Here is a 20,720-nt window from a genome sequence, read left to right on the forward strand (position 1 = left end):
AGTTAGAACTCATCAGGTTTAAGTGCAGGGACAAATGTATTCACAAATTCTTGGGGCAGCTGTTCTCCCACAAGTGTTTTATATTTATTCAACAATTTATGAATAAAATATAATAATACAGGCAAGAGTTTTATATTTAGTGAACATTATATATTAAGCATATTATATATAAATGCACTAATTGCCCCACAAAGTGTCTATATATTAATATTTCATGTTTGTCCTTTTTCTGAATTCGTTACTGACCTTAAATAAATGAACGATAGAATCTGAATTTATAGGCTCAAAGCTCATGGCAGTTGTCTCTACAAGTGTGAGGGAGACCCGTTAAACTAGGTTTCTGAGCAGGTAGATGGCTTACGGTCGTCCCTTAATCTGTATTTCCATTTTACCCTTTTATTGGGGTTTTCTGTAGTTCCATATACTGATTCTAGAAGAATAATTTTTTTACATTTCAAAGCGTCGTTAGAAAAGTGTGAACTACGAAGTGAGTGATCACATTTTCCTTGACCTGAGTTTTGTAATCAAATACACTCCTCCACGATTTCTTCCATTGGTGTAATAACTAATTATCACCTTTTTAAAGCAAGATATGACTTTTTTTATTTTCGCTCCATATGTGGAGGAGAATCTCAACCATTATCCTTTCCCTCTGACGAAAGAGAGTATGTGGAGGAGAATCTCAACCATTATCCTTCTTTCTTCCTATCTTTTCTACATCACCTGGTGATCTTAATGCAACTTTCCTTTTAGTCCCTAACAAAGGATTGTATTCTACCCCTCTTAGTTTAGACTCCCTCTCAAGCTTTCCCTTTGGAAACGTTCCAAGAGAATTTGAGATCCTCTTCTGAATCACTTTTCATTTTGTAATTGCTCTTTCTTTCGCAAATCCCTTTTTAATGGCTCACAAGAAAGATTTAGGTCGTTCTAACTGGATTGATAGAGATGTCCTGACCACATGCTACAAGTTCAATTCCCCTTCCGATGTTGGCGACCTGGTTGTATATGAGAATAGTAGCCTTTGTGTCCTATATACTTTCTCCATTCGAGTAGAGGTGATCGGCTTTCCGTTGCTGAACCTAGCAAGTTCTTTATGTGTGCTTTTTATTCTCAAAATGAGGGATCATCAAAGTCCTTTTTTCAAATTTGAATCTCACTTTTTGTCTACCTTATGCATTGCTCCTTAGCTCCATCCTACTTCTTGGAGCCTTGTTAATGTTTTTGAAGTATTGTGTGATCTCCTCAGGATTCCAACCTCTACAACCTTATTCTTTCATCATTTTCAACTTAACCAATCATTCGAGCAAAAAAAGAAAAGTTTCATTCTCTTTGAGAGTCGTGACTTTAAAAAGATCTTGGAAGATCATTTTGAAGATAGATGGCTCAAAGACAAATTCGTCTTCTGAAGTTCAACCCTCCTTTTTAGGGAGGGTAACAACGAAGTTGACCTTTTTCCCTCGGAGTTGGAGCTTTTTACACTTTTACATTATCCTTAATGACCTGGTGGCTGAAAGTGATCTCGACGCCAACGATCGAGCGTACTTTGAGATTATCCTAAATTTTATCCGGAACAAAGGTTGGCTTCGTTGTTGTTCTACCCAGATTATGAATTGCTTCTCTTGCCATGCTCGGTGGCGGAGCTCAGTCGTGGCTTGACCTGAGATAATGGTGGTGCTAGCCTTGAGTATAGGGGGAGTGTCTACAGAAGCCACTCCAACGAACATGTCGGTGAAGGAGAAAAGAGAGAATCCATGAGTATCGGAAGAAATCAGAAAATGCTAAGAATGAATATCATGTTACATAAATGAACGAAGGAACCTATATTTATAGGCTCGATGTATATGTTCGGAGTAGGTACTAGTGTGAGAGAAGTGTTAACTGGAGCTTCCGAGCACAAGCTTGGCTTGGTGTCGTTATTCTTATATCTTGACCCTTTGCCAAGCCGCTCGGGCACTCTACTAGTTGAGTCGATGTGGTATGTTCTTGAACCCCATGTTAAGAAAATTGGATCGGTTCAACCGAAAACCAGACTATTGACTGGTTCGATCAGTTAATTGAACCGTGAAATTATAAACCGGACATTGGACCGCTGAACCGGCCGTTCAGCGGTTTTTTAAAAAATATATATTTAATTTGTCTCCACTATGATTTGAACCTTGGATCTTGTAGTTCCAAAAAGCATTGTATGACACTAGGCCACAAGGTCTTTTGTGTTTAATTGTGTATAGTTTTATATATATATTATAAGTACATAGTGATTGAGGAAAATCGTCTTTCAAGGAATTTTTTTTACTTAAGTAACATTTTAATAATTTATGCATATTATTTAACACATATTTTTTTAAATTTATCTAACATTAATATATATTTTATTATTTCTTTTTATTATTATATAGAAGAAAAATAAATTTACAAGTATGTATTATTTTAATATATATATATAGGGATAAACTAAGAAATAATTTGTGTAAATGTAATACTATATTCTTTATTTTTATATTTAATCAATATATATTAGAAAAGAACAACTTCTAGGATGACGTGTCGCTCTCACGGGCCAAGTTAGTGACGTGTCGCTCCCAGATTAATTCTCACCTAATATTTTACATGTAAGCTCTTTCTCCTTGGCCCCACTTGCCACATGTGCCCTGATTTTTCCTTACCTTATTTCTCCTTAATAAAAAAATACATTTTTAAATTTTAGATTTGATTAGGATTTAGGTTTTTTATTTCTTGATTTTATCTTAATTTATTTTTGATTTATTTTTAGAGTATTAATTAATTTTTATGGTATTTTTATTGAATTTTCGGATTTTTAATTAATTCCGGATTTTATGAGTTTTTATTGTGATTTGCTATATTTTGATAGTTTTTATCTATTTTTATTTAGTACATTTTTAAATTTTAGATTTGATTAGGATTTATGTTGTTTATTTCTGTATTTTATCTTAATTTATATTATTATTTATTTTTAGAGTATTAATTGTTTTTTATGGTATTTTTATTGAATTTTCGGATTTTTAATTAATTCCGGATTATATGAGTTTTTATTGTGATTTGCTAGATTTTGATAGTTTTTATCTATATTTATTTAGTACATTTTTAAATTTTATATCAATCAATATATATTAGAAAAGAAGAACTTCTATCAGGCAGATTTAGTGACGTGTCATTCTCACGTTAATTCTTAGTGACGTGTCATTTTCACGTTAATTCTCAGAAAAAAAATTTCACATGTCATTTTCAGGTTAATTTGCATAAAAAAATACATTTATAAATTTTAGATTTGATTAGAATTTAGGTTGTTTATTTCTTGATTTTATCTTAATTTATTTTTGATTTATCTTTAGAGTATTAATTAATTTTTATGGTATTTTTATTGAATTTTCGGATTTTTAATTAATTCAAGATTTTATGAGTTTTTATTGTGATTTGCTAGATTTTGATAGTTTTTATCTATATTTATTTAGTACCTTTTTAAATTTTAGATTTGATTAGGATTTAGGTTGTTTATTTCAGGATTTTATCTTAATTTATCTTATTATTTATTTTTAGAGTATTAGTTAATTTTTATGGTATTTTTATTGAATTTTCGTATTTTTAATTAATTCAAGATTTTATGAGTTTTTATTGTGATTTCTAGATTTTGTAGTTTTTATCTATCTTTATTTAGTAGCTTTTTAAATTTTAGATTTGATTTAAAAGATTTGTCCTAATTATCTAAGATTTACCTAGATTACTCCTTACTAAATTTATTTCATCATGATTTAAATAGATTATTAATATCTGAAATTTTTTTTCATAAAATTTTAAAAGATTAAAAAACTAAAAATTCAATAAAAATACCTTAAAAATTAATTAATAAAAACTACCAAATCACAATAAAAACTCATAAAATCCTTAATTAAATAAAAATCCGAAAATTCAATAAAAATAAAATAAAATTTAATTAATGCTCTAAAAATAAACTTTTTTTTACCTAAAATTTATTTCCATAACAAATCTTGAAACCAATTTTTTAAATTTAATTTTAAATTTGAGAAACTTTTTCATAAAATATTAAAATCTTAAAAGATTTGCCTTAATTATCTAAGATTTACCTAAATTGCTCCTTACTAATACTGCACCAGTCATCTCCTCCCCTACATGTCTCTACTGTGAACCGGTTGACATGGAGGAAAAATAAGGAAGATTACTCGAGTATGCAACTTGCTTAATGTGGTGTTGATAATTGTGTAAGTTGATAATTGTGTAAGTGTTTGACATAAATGTTTATGTTTCGCTTCCTAAAGGTTTTTTTGTTGCTGAATTTGATTGACCTAATTAGTGAGCACTATATTTGGTAGTGTTGATTCAATTCCTAAAAGCCATGTCCTTTAATTTTCTCTCAATTTGTTCATTGTTCCCTATTTTGTGATTGTTTTGTTTAATTTCATATATGCTTTAGTATTTGTTGGTGGTCTCTGTGATGCTTCATATCTCTTAAATAAACTAATGTTTTGATGCTTTCTCTTATGCAACCCTTATTCTGAATGTTCTTAATCGGCCAATTGATAGTAGACTTACATGCTTTTATCCTTCACATTGCAAGTTTATTTAATTGCATCATTGTCTTCCAGTTTTGGCTGTCAAAACTTCATCTACAATGTCAGCATCATGAAGGCAGAGAAACTCTTTCAGAAGAAGGGACGTCCAACAAATTTGACCTAGGATCTCAGTTAAAGAAATGAGATTTAGGTAAGATACTTATTCATATGATTGCTTTCAATTCCAGATTTTGCTATTTTTCTTATTAATTAATAGCTTTTTTTGTTGTCAATTGTAAATCGCTTTTAGACATAGCTATAGTCTCTTTTATTTTGCTTTACTATCTCAATAGTGGAAGCTTTTTTTCAATTAGTACATGTGTTAAAATTCTAAATTTTCTTAACTAAATGTCTGATTCTATTTGATTTTCAGGCAGTTTCCTATTTAGCTCAAGAATGTTTGGGGTTATGGTCCGAGAACTGCATCTTTATACCTGTCACATCCATGGGTATTAGTTGTACTCATAGCTGCATCTTTATAACTCATAAGTTACATTTAGTTTGGCTTCATAATTGATATTTGAACTTTTGCTTAGTGGGAAGTAAGCCTTAACACAGTTAATGAGCTGAATGGAAAGGGAATGTGGATAAGGAGAATGAATCATATAAAATTTCCTTATTTTCATTCACCAATTTATGGCATTTGCTCTTGCTATCTCATTTCTTGCTGATAAATTTATAACTACTGATTTGTGTTGATTTTGGATCTTAGAATTATTAATCTGATCAAATAAGTAACTTTTCCAGCATGTGGTTCATTATACTTTTCGTCTCCATTTTTTTACTACAATTCTTGATTTGATGTGGAATGGGGTTAGGACATAAGATTGGTGGCAGAATGAACAGTTCTTGGTTCATATAATGAGGATAGGGACTTTGCTGAGCTCTATGGATATCACTTCTCATTCTGATTGCTTAGTATAAAAAGATTATTAACTCTTATCCGGGTTTTATGGACTTGCATGTCTGCTGCTCACCTTTTTTTTTGGTAATTCAATTGTTTTCCACTACCTAAACATTATTTCATTGTTCCTCTCAATCTGTTTTGTCCATCTCACATGTGCAATGTAAGCTCTTGCTTGGTTTGCAATTTGGTTTTGTATTTTTTTTCTATAACAGATGCATCATCTTGCACAATTTAAGAACATTCCCAATGTTGTAGAGTAAAAGAAAGACATTGATGCTCCCAACTACCAAAGAAGCATGACGATGATTGATGATATGTGATGAATTTGCAAGAAATGGAGCATGAGTTCTACACCAAGAATAGTATAAAATGTGTTATTCTAAATACAGTGGGTGGCTACTATACAGCTCTAAAGGACCACACTTCTTGATAAATGGTGGCAAAAAAGAGCATGCAAAGATCAATGTTTGTTGTAATGATGTTTCAAGGTGTTGCCACCTATGTATAAGTAAATCCTTCTCCTATTTTGACATGTGTTACACTGAAAATTTTAAAATCTTCTTTTTAACTTTAGAGTTTTTTTTATGCATATGTAACGTGACATATATTTTTATATAAAAAGTATCATTATATTTTTTTTAAACAATCATTATACTCTAAACTAATTGATTGATATTGTGTTAAATTACAAATAAAATCAAATGAGATACCAACTGAATGCATTCAGTTATAAATGGAGAGGAGAAATTTCTGCACCTAAAATTTATTGCCAAAACAAATCTATGTTGACTAATTTGAAATCTATGCAAAATTATTTTTGTCGGTTTAAGGTTGGTAAATTTTGTACAAAATCTGATATATTGCTATTTTATGACTTCAAATAAACAAAATGATGTCATATTTTATGATTTATCTTTCACAACCCTAATTTGTGCTACTATCACATTCTTTTTTCCCATGATTAATATGTGTTTATCATTTGCTTTATTATAATTGTTCTTACATTCTTAGTATGTTAAATTTTTTATAATTTAAAATATGATCGATGTATCAAATACAATAGACACATTTTTTTTTTCCATGATTAATATGTGTTTATCATCTGCTTCATTAATATTTTTCTTACATTTTTAGTATCTTAAATTTTTTTATAATTTAAAATATGATCGATGTATCAAATACAATAAACATATTCCCCGTGCAACGCACGGGTAAAAAGAACACTAGTAAAAAAGAATTTAATCATACTATATTGTTAAGTTATTCATTATTCACAAAAATAGCATATACTATCTATATATATATATACACATATACATATATATATATGTAGTAATGCATTATTTAAATTACCACGGTTGGACCCCGATTTGACTCCGGTTCGACCTTTGAACCTTGATCCTATGCTTCAACCAGTTTGATGACCGGCCTGGTTTTCTAAATATTGCCTAAACCAGGTCACGCTGGCCACTCTTATGGTGTTTGCTCAAGAGAAAAGTTTTGTGATTTGGCCGCAACACTATCGGGTAGTATGGATTTTAAAGTCGACCTGAACAGTTGCCAAACATTACTCCTGACTCCGATGAGAGATCTACCACGACATCATTAAGCCGAATGAAACCATTTTTTTTTTTACATTTTCTGCATTGCCATTTCCTTTGTTTTCTTGACTTTTTTTAATGAAAGAACAACATGGCTTAAGTACCCTCCAGCTTTGTCGCGATATCACTGATGCATGCAGATCCTCGGAAGGTCACTTTCACCAACCTATATCTGAGCCGAATGTTATCTGGTCGGATGAAATTTCTCGCTGCCATTCATCCCTTGTAAGGAGGAGGACGAGGGTGCCACTCTTGTTACCCGCAACCGATCTTGACTTTCTTCTCAGTCGTCCATCTCTAATGTTAAGGTTGGTCCATTGGAATCGCCCAAGAGTAGCCCCATAAAAAAAAAGGTACAAGAGCCTTCCCACCAAGAATATTCGAGAAAATCCAAAGTCTTCTTCTTCCTTCCCATTCAATATTGTGTGGATTTCGATAAACTTGAGGAGTTCCTGATCCCACAAGACTTGTCACATCTTCTTACGTTAAGTGTTGAGGAAATTGCTGACGTTGCCATTAAGGAAAAATAAGAAACTGCCATTGGAGCAAAATTTTCATTATGCTTACACATTGTTCCTACAAAAATAGTGATAAGGAACTCACAAAGAACCTTACAATTGGAGATGCTCTAGGGAGGTGTACCTAAAATATCCCTTTATCCTTTATTGTTAAATAATGAAAAATTAGAAAAATTGTTAATAATAATATTTTTTTAATAATAATAGATAAGTTTGAACTATTTTTCTAAAGTTATTTTTCATTTGAAAATTATATTTTTAAAGAAAAAGAGAACTATAATATTCATGTCGTTTTATAAATACATTTGTTGTTTTCTCTCACTTTTCTTTTCAGTTTATTTCAAACCAAACAATTTTAAAACCATCTCATTTTCTACTCTATTTCTTTCTTTTTATTTTCTTTTCTCTCACTTTTATTCTTCTTCCTAAAAAATAGAGGCATGTCTAAAGGACAACAACCCCAAAAATTTTAATTTCTTTTTGAGTATATGTATTTTTGTATAGATTATTTTTATTCTTAGTCTAAGTTTTCCTAATTTTCTTTCTACAAAACGACTCTGCGTGGGTGGCCGTCGTGCCGCTCCTCCTCCTGGCACGGCGGCGACCCCTTTTGCTCCCTCTCTCTCATTTTAACCCCTTATTTTCCTCACCCCGGTCTCCTTTCTCTCTAACCTGGCTCTGTCCCTCCTTTGCGCCGCCCCCATCGTTTTTTTCCTTTCCCTTTCCTTCATACACGCCTCCCAAAGTCTCTACATACTGTCTCTTTGTTGGGGTCGTTGTTCCTTTTGGATCTGGCTAAGATGGGACTATTTTATGTTCAGATCTGGCTTCGTTGGGTCCGTTCGGATTTGGCTTGTTCGTGGGTGTCGGCGATGGTTCTTGGAGCGTGCGGCGGTAGACCTAGGCAGCTCGTTCTGGGTGAGGGACGACGGTGCTCCCGATTTTGACGGTCTTCGGTGCTTACATCACGTCGAGTTTGTGAAGATATACACGTCAAGGATCTACAAAGATAAGGATGTTGAGCAAACTAAGCTTGATGAGTCAGTTGGGAAGGTTTTGTTTGATATGGAAAATACCTATCAGGAGTTTATAAGTGATATGAAGGATTTTTACGTCATTTCAGAAGTACTAGTTGATGTATTCAGGAACCGCTAGGCTGTTGTTTTCATGTCCCTTACAGAGTGAGGAAAGCTTTCACGAAGATTCATGTTAGTGGCAAGGATGTAATTTTGATTGCCAGCTGGAGGTTATTGAGGCCACCATAGATAGGTTCAACTGTTCAACATCCCTCCACCATACTCTCACTGTTGTTCATGAAGAAATGTTGGATAATGTTGTATTGCCTGCTGTGTTTGTTGGGAACTGTGTGAGGTAGAGTTGATGGATCCAAATTTTTTATTCTTTCACTTTTCGGTTGGTATTTTGTGCTTATTCGCGTCCCCTCTAAGAGCAAGATGAGCTCTGTTTTTGTTGGGTTATGTAGCTTTTTTTGCCACATCTCGATCCTCAACAAATGCTCCTTCCATTGGCCGTTTAGTGCTTGATCCGAGTTTGGACCTTGTCAATGTCGCTTTTTTCCTGCAATTTATGTAGTATAGATGTTTATTAGGTGCTGGATTTCTAGAGTTATAACTATTGGTGCACTAGAGCAATTTTATTTTTAGGTATTCATGTGTATTTTAATATTGGAGGTTATGAAGCTCACTTTGTTGAGATTTGTTTGTACAATCAATCATTCCATCTAATAAAACTTTTGCTTAAAAAAAAATTTCCTAATTTTATTCTGACCCCATAAAACATAATGAATAGTGTAACACCCCGATTTCCAGGTGTCACTTTAGTAACCAAAATAATCTTTACGCGGAAAACAGGTAATTTTTTTTTCGTTTTCTTTCCTTTAAATCAAAACGATAAGGAAGTAAAGACAAAACCCAACCACTAAACTAACCAACATACATCAAATATAAACATGTACAGCCTCAGCTGCACTCCCACGTCACGCGCACTCGCAGTGACTCCAAAGCAGTGTGCCCGTAGGCAAATATATACAGACCCAGAAGTGTAAGTGAGAAAATTAAAATTACAAACCACTAGGAGAAAGTCGGCCTCAATATGGCCTAAGCAAAGACCCCTATGGTCCAACTGACTCACTGTGATCCCTCAGTAAGAGAACCACACGAAAAGTCATGCGTCGGAAACCTACCCGATCCCAAAAACAAAACGAATCAGAGCTCTACACAAAACATGACGCCTGCCCAAACCTAACCTCCCAGTGCCAAACCCACAACGATCTGAAGTCGGCAAGTTGAAGCTCAACTCCATGCGCCATAGAACTCCTTTCGTCAGACGTCCACGCTCGTCAGTCCGGTCCTCCATGACCCTTCCCCGATACGTCGCCCGGTGACCAGCAACATCGATCACCCAAGCGGTGGGGCATCCCGATCCTGCAGCTCATATCTGATCCCCCCCCGAGGGAGAGACCACCGAGAACCAGTCGGCTATCGACATCTGGCAGCAGGCCGACCGCCCAAACACAAACATACAAACAAAGCCAAGGCGCTAGGGTCAACTCACAGCAATAAGTACATATACACTCAACATGTGACAGGGTATATATATAAGTTGTTATATAAGCATATAAGTAATCCTAGCATGTTATGGCTCTAACATTGCTTCAATAAACAAACAGCACACAGTCTCAGTCAGCATGAATGTATGCGTGAAATGCACAATATGAATCCGGATTTGTGACGCGTTCCCGTTCGCCACAAGTGAAGCATTCCCGTTCTTCACTATGGATGGACCATTCCCGTTATCCATCCTGGATGAAATCCATCCTGGATGAACCATTCCCGTTATTCATCCTTGGTGAACCATTCCCGTTATTCACCGTATGATGAACCATTCCCGTTATTCATCATTTATGCAAGGTGAACCATTCCCGTTATTCACCATGATATGCACAGGTGAACCATTCCCGTTATTCACCCGATTGAATGCAACGTGGTTAGCCAAACAACGAATCGCCCTTACCACGAAAGTGTTTAGCTCACAACCCAATCTCAACAAACCCATGAGTTAGTGTCGGTCAATACAACACAACTCGGAGTAAGTGTCGGTCAATACAACACAGCTCCACCAACAAGAATACACAAGGGTCTAGTGTCGGTCAATACAACACAGCCCAAACAACAAGAGCGCTAAGTGTCGGTCAATACAACACCGCTCCAACAACAAGAGAACCCAAGGGATTAGTGTCGGTCAATACAACACAACCCCATCAACAAGAGTACGTAAAGTACTCGGTGACTTTCAATCATCACCATAGCTCACCTTAGTGGCTTTCCCCAATTCCAATAACTCACAACAAAGGTCGACTTTTCCCCGTCTTTCGTAAATATTTTCCCCTTCAGTTTTCCTATACTTAAACGTTAATAAAAATGATTTCAATTCAGATTAGTCAGGTTATGAGTTTATTTCTCAAAATCTAGGTTTCCCAAGTCTTTAGTTTACAAAATTCTATTCATTCTAGGTTTTCCGAAAACCAACCACCCAAAAGAAGTTTCCCAGGGAAAGTCTAAGTAAACCAATGAATCCCAACAAATGGCTAAGTCCCAAACCCCTCGTTTGAACTTGCCTAGGGTTGCTCATCCAACCCGAAACATCAAAGATCACCAGATCAATGAATCTCCACTCCGAAGTCGCGTCAAAACGCACAATCCAACAAAGCACAACATCACAACATCAGTTCATCAACATAATCAACATCAAAGTAAAGCATAAGTCGAATTGATCGACGCCTATCATGCATTCATAGCTAATATATAGTAAGTTTCCCTAACCTCGAGCTGTTCCAGCTTCGCAAACAAAGTTCTCCTCAAACAATTGCTCTGAGTCTTCCAAAGTTCCCTCAACTGAACCTCGGAGAAAAACAAAGCAGAATCCAAACAAAATCGATTAGTTCGATCGCAAAACAATACATAAACGATAGACAAAGCATTAAAGCTTCAGAATACGACAAACGGGTACGAAAGGACAAGTTTTCGAAAACGAAAAACTCCCCCCCCCCTTAGGAAAAACCCACGGCCATAAGGAGAAAAGGGCTTCGGCTCTTTTTCTTCGATCAAATCAGTTTACAAGGTAGTTTTAGGGTAAAACTAAGGCAAAGAAACTGTCAGAACAATTTTCGGACAATCGCGTCGAAATACGACTACGCAGGGGCATTTTGGTCCAAAATAAAGGCTCAAAACTTCAAAGTTATCAGTTCTGAAAACAAATTTGACAGCAATGATCCTCATGACATCCGTGACAACAAATCCTAAAGGCACGAAGTCAGATTAAGTCTTTTCGACAATAAAGTTTCGAAATGTGAGACAAAAAGAGTTTTGAGTCAATTTTTCAGATCCTGGACAACTGAATCGCAATCAGAGTTTACTGACAGAGGTTTTAGACTCAGGGGAACATAAGGAACATAACCCAAGCGAGAAATCAGAGAAATCGGACGATTTTAGAAAAACTCAAAACTTAGAGCACATAAACGACTTCAGAAACGCAACAGAAACAACAATCAGAGGTAGGAATCGTGTTAGTTACCTCGATACCTAGAAGTAGGGACGAACTGCACGAATATTGGTCAAGGTTTCGCGAAAATCTTCTCCTCCCTTCTCTCCCAAGAACTCGCGGCCTCAAATGGTGAAAATGAGAGGATTTTTGCTTTTTCGCCTATTTATAGGCGGGCGAAATCGCGGGAAAATGAAAATTTCGCGATTCCGATTTTTGCAGCACGATCACCGTGGAATTCTAAGAGAGATTCTGGCGTCAGAATTCCAGAACTCAAAACAAATATCTAGGATTTGGGAAAAACGATATCCAAAACGCCAAAAGCGGTGTAAGTTAGTCTGTCCCGAAAAACTACTTTTTGCTGTGATGCTCAAAAGACAAAACTTCCAACAGAAGAAAGATTGGAAATGTCGAAACAAGTCTGGCAACGCGGACGGAATCTTCGTTAGAAGTCCCGAATAGAAAAAGTCTTCATCCATTGCTCGAAAATAGGGTTTCGAAGCAAAGAAATTAGCGTCGGCGGACATCCGAAAAGTGAAACCTATCGTGCGTACAGTCCAGAGTTCCGATATGAAACGCTGGTCGATGGAAAAATAAAGAGAATCTTTAAATTTTCCGAGAGTTCGAAATCTTACTCAAAACGTTGCTTTAAGAGCGAAATAGCCTATTCTGGACACGCTCGCCCTAAGGCAAGTGTGCAGACGACTCGCACTAACTCCGAAAACAACTACGCAACATTCCTCAAGCAATTCCTGAACTTTCTTCTTCATTAATCTTCCTCAAATATTAAACTCCTGTCACGCTTACACTGATTCCACGCGTGAGTCGGAAATTAACTTGTTCCGAAAATCCGGGTCTTACAAATAGGCCCCGCTACTAAACATATACATCCTCCGGTCACATATATGAACAAAAAAATCTTTTTAGATTCATTCAATTAATAAATATATCCAGTCATTATTAATGAATGTATCCAATTTTTTTTGCTTATATATGTAACCGAAGGTTGTATACCACAAAACATCTTGCAAACCCCATTTGTGATTGGGGTTTTACTTAGGGAATGTGCAATGCCAGGAATTGAAAAATATTAAAATTCATGATAATATTCTGTCACACTGCGTGTATGCATTATGTCGAGTATATTACTTAGTTACCCTCTCTTTGCCTTTCCCTTTGGCAGTGTCTAATCTTTAACCTTAATTCCTTAAATATCTCACTTGCTTGTCTTGTTCCCCTTCTATGCCTGAATAAACTACACCGATATTTCCCAATATAGAGACCACGAAATTAACACCACATATCATAAAGAACCAATTAATTAACATGCATGGCATGGCAGATTCCTAACCCAGTGTATACTATATAGTACTCCAGCCTGTGCCTTTCTTCACATTCAAGGATTACTGCACTAGGCCAAGCAACATCTTTGTGCGAGTAATACAAAATTTCAGGTTTCAGCATTTACATGTAAGCAGAGTCAGTCTCTCATCATATTTGCAGAGCCTCTCTGATTTTTTCCAAGTTTTCTATCGGGGAAAATTAATTGCACTCCCATGTGTTTTGTGGCTCTGCATTCTTTCCTGACTGGCCGCTCGATCAAACGAGCTGTGACACCATGGCAGAAGTGTATTTAAATACAAATTATTGGCTTATTAAAAAAAAATTCAGAATTTTTTCATTCGTGGAGCTGAAATAAAATTATGAAAAAAATTATTAAATTTTTTAGAAAAGAAATTAAAATTTTTGGGGGTCGTGACTCCTACTAACTTTCATAAATATGCCCCTGCTTGCATCATTGCATGATGGGAATATATGGAATAGTAAATACCTGGAGCATGATGACACACAATAGGATAGTTGTTTGTATTAGAGGATTAATATTGTGAAAAAAATAACAAAAGGCCAAACAAGCTCTTATGGGGGTGTGACTCTAACATGTAGTTAAAACTAAAATTAAACTAAAAAGTTTTCAACCTTTTGTAGAGCAGAAAAGGGTGTCTGAATCTACCTGGAAATTGAGGTGAGTTTTGTCTTTAGGTCATGGAAAAGACGCAATGTTACTAAAGAAGCCAATAAATATGATAGATACAGCAACATTTTATATAAAAATTAAAAGATTGGGTAGAGTTAGACAACAAAGGGGACCGGATAAGTAAACAAAGAAAGAGAGATGCAGATTGTGAGGAGGGGATTCAAACACGGGGTGTTCAGGAAGGGTTTTGTGTCTTCTCTAATTGGACAAATCTTATCCCATCTCCCTTCATTGGGAAGGGAAGGCATCTAACAGTATGGATATTAATTTTTTGAGTACCCATTGGTGGACACAGTTTTTAGTCGACACCCAGCTAGACTTTCAATTTGTGTCGATTTCTGACCGTTATAAATTGTGGAGTTTATATTTTATGAGCTAGTTCTTCATTTAATGGAGGTGTCTTCAGGAAACAATGTGCACTATCGATATCATTTTTATTTATTTTACTCTCTCAATCCTTCACTTTAAAAAAGCTTTTCAAAATTCAATTTGATAATTTGCTCTTGTTGAAAACTAGGAATGGCCAAACTGTGATGAGATGCAGGCATGCACGTGACATAAATACTATTTTTCATCCTGAAGATAATACAGTTTGGCGATACTTGAATGAATTAGACCTATGCATACTTGTTTGTGTGTGTATGTCCATCATATACGGTTTCAAAACAGATAGCTAGAGGCCATGGACCACACTCGATCCCTTGCCTCATGTTAACTTTCATTGTTAAAGACCGGCCACCTCTCAATCTTAGGAACAAAAATAATTAAAGTGATTGGATTTGAAAACTAAACTGAGAATTAGCCGGTTACAAATTTACCTAGCTATTTCGTACATGTGTACGGTATTTAGTTTATTTAGTTTATCTTAACTAAAAGGGTTGAAATTATGAGATTTTTTGGTTTGAGAAAAGAAAGAAGAAAATTAAAGGAACAAGAGCACCTAAAGTCAATGGTTGTTGGGTGAAATTGAGGTAAAAAAATGAAAAAATGGTATTCGGTGTGCAAAACCATTGGTCGATCTAGTAGCTAGTAACAACAATGGTACTATTAATCTAGTGGTAATTAAGTTAAACTCCAATTCATAAGAGTGATATACAAATTTGAACGGTAGAAAAATTATGTATTATACGTTGGGAGAGAATGTCATAATTTTCTAAATGATATTGGTTTTACTTTCTAAGTAGCTAAGTAGACGATGATGTCGACACCCGTCAAAGAAAAAACTCCATTGGTAAAATGGTAACTAGGACGGCCATGGATGAGACTGAGAGTGAAACAGAGTAGCTAGCAGATTATGATGAGTTGATTACTTGTAGTCTGAGTCTCTGAAAGAGGGAATGGGCCCCATCACTTGATTTGTTTGCCACTTAAGTAACATGGGATGTCTCTAATTACACGAAATTTCTCACCTGTAGAATCTCTTTCTTTCTTTCTCAACATTCATAAATTAAACATACATGTTCGGTCCAATTCAGTAATAATTCATTTTTTTAATCTCTCCATGTCTCACAAGTGTACACCTTTCTGTGAATTCATTAATTCACCTGTCATTGTTATATTTACTGATTATAATTTACTACCACACCTTAACATGTAGTAACGCACTTCCTCACGTAACCGTAATATAATATGCGTAATTATAAATATGCAATTTTTTAATTATCTTATATCTCATTTTTATTATTTTTATATTATTCTCTCTCTTTATTTTTATCACATCATCTGTCATATTCCTTATTTATTTCATTTCTCCTTATTTGCAAAGTAGAAGAAAAAGTGTTAATAAACTAAAACAATATAATATTTAATTCAATCATTCTCATGTGTGCTTTTAAAAAAAAATATAAAAGAGAGAGATAATATATCGATCTAAACTAATGAGTATAGTGTTAGTGGCATGTAAGACATAAATCAGCAGAAAATAGTTGTTTATCAACTGAGATTTTAAACATATAATTCAAACTCTAAACCTATAAATAAGTGAGTTAAATCAGAAACTATTTATTGTACTAACCCAAGTTGTCATTTTCATGTGTTTAATTTGATACTATTTCTTGACATTAAAAAGAAATTATACTATTTCTATGAAAGACAAATCTCTAACAACTAATTCACACTTTTCGTGGTAAATAAGGTTTTAATTTGTCTTGCTTACATATTATTTACTGTTTTGTAATAAAAAATTGAGATCTAATCAAACAATTATTCTCTTACATTTGAATAAATAAAATAGCATTGAATGACTCATATATACCTCATTATTTTCTCACTTTATTTCATACAATTAATATCTATTTTTTTTCTCATTTCCTATTATATTTTTTTATAGGAAATATTAATTTTTAATTGTAAGTAAATTAGTTAACACATCTTATAATTTCTCTATCTTTTTCTTTTTATTTCTCTCATCCATCCACTTCTTTAAATTTCTCATTTAAGAGGTATATGAATAAAATACTTTGTCAAGTAAATAATAAATTGAGACGAAATTGACCTTCATCTTAGAGTGGGAGAGGAAGAAAAAGAAAGAAGCGAAATAAATATATGATTAGTAATGTGACGAGAAAAAATAAATGAAGAAAAAGAGTAATGATTTATACACATCTCACTTCTTTTTCATTTCATTTCTACACATTTTTTCTTTCTATCTTTGGCTTAATTGCAACTTTGGTCCCTGACGTTTACCAATGCCACGATTTTGGTCCCCCGCCTAATTTAATTACATGGATGGTCCCCGACGTTGTAGGCCGTGTGCAACGTTAGTCCTACCGTTTATTTCTTAATGGAGGAGGTTTACGTGGACGTCCAGTTTGAGAGAGAAATGAGGTATGAGGAGAGAGGGAAGCACGTGAGTATCACGTGACCCTTAAGAAATAAACGGTAGGACTAACGTTGCTCACGACCTACAACGTCGGGGACCATCCATGTAATTAAATTAGGTAGGGGACCAAAATCATGGCATTGGTAAACGTCGGGGACCAAAGTTGTAATTAAGCCTCTATCTTTTCTGCATTTCCTGTCACATCACATATCATATCATTTATTTTTCTCTCATTCTTTCACTATCTTCCAAAGTGGAGGTGAAATTGATTGGTGAACAAAACATTATTGGAAGAAAAAAAATAGGAGATCAGATTAAAAAAAAGTCAGATTCTAAAAAAGTTGTTTGAATAATAACAACATTTTTTTTGTCTTAATTATATTTTTAGATTTTTTTCCCTTCTCCATATATGTGTCTCTCTCTCTCTCATGCTCACTCTCACTCTGTCCCCCACATTGTTTCTCTCTCTCTCTCTCTGATCTCTTTGTCATATCTTTAGAAGCTCCATCAAATTAATAGTTCCCACAGTTTCCACATCAAACCATAACCATCATCACTCACTCACGCCTCTTCCTCATTCCCTCTCCTTTCTCCTCCCATTCTCCAAAACACTCAATTCCTGAAAACAACACCAACGTACAAGAAAAAATGTCCATAAACCACTACTCCATGGATCTTCCTGAAACAACACTGTTTTGGACTCCTCATCAGCATCATCAACAAATGGAACCACCACCTTCAATCATCCACCAAAACCAGCAACCCACATGGTTCAACCTCAACAACAACCACCAAAACAACGACGAAGAAGATGAAAACGACGACGGCGACGAAACCACCACCACCACAACAACAACAACCGCCACACCGAAAGGAGAAACAGAAAACGACGACGACGACATTAAGGAACCCATGTTCGAGAAGCCGTTAACTCCGAGTGACGTGGGCAAGCTGAACCGCCTCGTCATCCCAAAGCAGCACGCGGAGAAGTACTTCCCCTTAAGCGGCGGCGGCGGTGGTGGTGGTGACTCGGCCGAGTGCAAGGGGCTGTTACTGAGTTTCGAGGACGAGTCAGGGAAGTGCTGGCGGTTCCGTTACTCGTACTGGAACAGCAGCCAGAGCTATGTTCTCACCAAGGGGTGGAGCCGTTACGTGAAGGACAAGCGTCTTGACGCCGGCGACGTCGTTTTGTTCCAGCGCCACCGTGATGATGCGCAGCGGCTCTTCATTGGGTGGAGGAGGCGCAGGCAGGGTGGTGGTGCCGCCGCCGCGGCGCACGTTAGCAGGATGGTGGGACATGGCAAGAGCAGTGGTGATGGGAATGAGGTTGGTGGTGGTGGTGTGGGCGTGGGGTGGACCAGAGGGTTCTATTCTGCGCATCCTTATCCTGCGCATCATCATCCTTTGCCATATCAACATGACTGTCTTCATGCAGGTCTTGTTATCCTCTTTCTATTTACACACATTCTAATTATCTTCCCTTTTTTGTTTCTCATATCTTGATTGTGGACTCTTTTTTTAGCAATGCTATGGTATAGTACTTTTTTTACTACTTTTTTCTCTAACACATCTTTAATTGGGGTACAGATTTATAAATTTGTTATCAAATAAGAATGGAAAATAGATGTTTAGCGTTTCTCTTCTCTTACCATAGAAACATATAGAAGTACTGCAAGTCATCTTCCCATCCCATAAGAAGCAATTCAAATTGTTGGTGTGAAATTAATGAGTCCCAATTCATGTACAGTAAAGTAAAACAGTAACAACACTCATATAGAGACGACACACTAGCTGTTTTATTCTGTCCAATTATCTCTATTCCGATCATCTTATGCATTAAATTTATAACTTATTTTTTCTCTTCTCAGCCTAGATCACTCAATTAGTCTACACCTTAACTGTGTGCAAAAATCATTTTAAGAAATAATTTTTTAAAAATAATTTTAATTTATCCACACTTGTTTTTTTTCATCTCAATTTTACTCTCATTTTTCATTTTATTTCTTCCATTTTTATTACATAATCTATCTCAATCTCTTATATCATTCATTTCTCTTTTTTAACTATGTAACTAAATGTCATGTGTAAGTATGTTGCAACTTTGTTTTTTAACTATGTTTTGAGTCTTAACCAAACATTATTCTCCTTTCTGTAACACATGAGAAGTAAACATTGTCTTTATGTGTATTCTCTTTTTCAAAAAGAGACAATTTGGTGAAATAACTACATTCTCATGGAAGTGCGTGAGGTTTACCTTCCAATTAATTGGGAGAAATGTGGGTTCCTGTTGGGATTGGCAATAAGGTGAAGCATACGCGCGCTCATACATTTTCCTTTAGTGAACGTGGGGGAGTTATTAAATGAACATTTATTTATTTTAACCTTTTACTTGCAGGTTCAGAAAACTAGGCGGTGCCGTTTAATTTCTTTTTTTTCCAAGTTGCATTCATCACTTGTTATTCATCCTAATCAGAAACATTGCATATTTATGCCTAATAATCACATGATTAAAACATTAATTGACCTATGCTGCACGTGTCAGTGGTTACAGGTACTAGAGGGTCCCAAGGTGAGAGGCAAAGGACGAGAGCGATGGGGAACATGAGTTCTTCAAGTCCTAGTTCAAGTTCAAGCAGGGTACTTAGGCTTTTTGGAGTGAACATGGAATGCCAAGCTGAACATGATGATTCTGGACCAGAATGCTCCTACAATGGTGACACTGTGCCTATGAACCAGGGCACAGATACCAATCACCATTTTTATCAGTACTCTTCTAATTCTCATTCTAATTCCAACCCTCACATGGTACCTCACCAATCCTACTACTACTAGATGTTGGAGATTGGATTCTCAATTGTTTTGTCTACAGCTTACAACTATGTATCGACTTGGTTAATTATTATAATTACTGCTAATTAATGAATCAATCAATCTATCATTGACATGCATCAAAGGAGTTGTTATTGTCATTTTATATCAAAAAGCAGTAGTACAATTTTTTCTGAGGTCAGCAAAACTTCATAAATTAAGATGTACCCGAATTAAATTACTTCAACTCCTAACCGTCTTAAGCCAGCACTAGCAGTGAAAGTAATAAATACTATACAAAACTGCAAAATTGAATTAGAAATCAGATAGCATGAAAATGCAGTTATAGTTTATTTTAATGGCCCTGGTGTTATAAAAAGGCATGTTCAACTTGCGCGAATGGCTGTAGGGACATTTTGCCGATGCAGTTTTATGCTAGGTGCATTCCTCGTGCATGTTCATATTACTACCATCTCAACGCAACATCATGTCTAAATTATCATGCTAGTGTCCACTCAATGGTGTCTAGATGAGATGTTTCTTGCTTTAGACATCCCGATATATCGACAAAGTACTCATTTCGTTGTAAGACTTTTGAACTGAGTTAAAATGCTATTAAGCTTTGTGGTCATTTAGATAAGTTATAATAGAAACTCCAGCTTGACATATAATGTAATGCAATGTCAAATTATAACATTTAGCTAAATCTTAATTAATAGTACATGAAGCAATAACAAAAGAGTGCAATTATTTGCAAATGTTACAACAATCTAATTTAAGACAACCATTTTATGTTGGTGTGATCAACTAGTTTAGAATGAAATTAATCTTTAAAGTTTTTTGATTTCGCTGGGCCAATAATTTAATTTGAAACCTCATGATTA

General features: G+C 35.2%; 1 protein-coding gene across 1 annotated transcript; it reads left to right on the forward strand.

The window, feature by feature from the left end:
• Positions 1-17,479: 17,479 nt before the first annotated feature.
• LOC130721203 (B3 domain-containing protein At5g06250-like) lies at positions 17,480-19,955 on the forward strand. The gene is made up of 2 exons (XM_057571960.1): positions 17,480-18,463; positions 19,580-19,955. Exons 1-2 carry the CDS (start codon positions 17,677-17,679, stop codon positions 19,858-19,860), a joined length of 1,068 nt encoding a protein of 355 aa, XP_057427943.1. The 5' UTR covers positions 17,480-17,676; the 3' UTR covers positions 19,861-19,955.
• The last annotated feature ends 765 nt before the right edge of the window (positions 19,956-20,720 follow it).

Source organism: Lotus japonicus, chromosome 5, assembly GCF_012489685.1.
Source record: "Lotus japonicus ecotype B-129 chromosome 5, LjGifu_v1.2".
NCBI classification, from domain to species: Eukaryota; Viridiplantae; Streptophyta; class Magnoliopsida; order Fabales; family Fabaceae; genus Lotus; species Lotus japonicus.

Bases quoted from the DNA above. Each gene is read 5' to 3' on its own strand.
- LOC130721203 (XM_057571960.1), top strand. From the start codon at position 17,677: ATGTCCATAAACCACTACTCCATGGATCTTCCTGAAACAACACTGTTT. The intron at 18,464-19,579 runs GTCTTGTTATCC...CAGTGGTTACAG, and splicing joins ACATGACTGTCTTCATGCAG to GTACTAGAGGGTCCCAAGGT.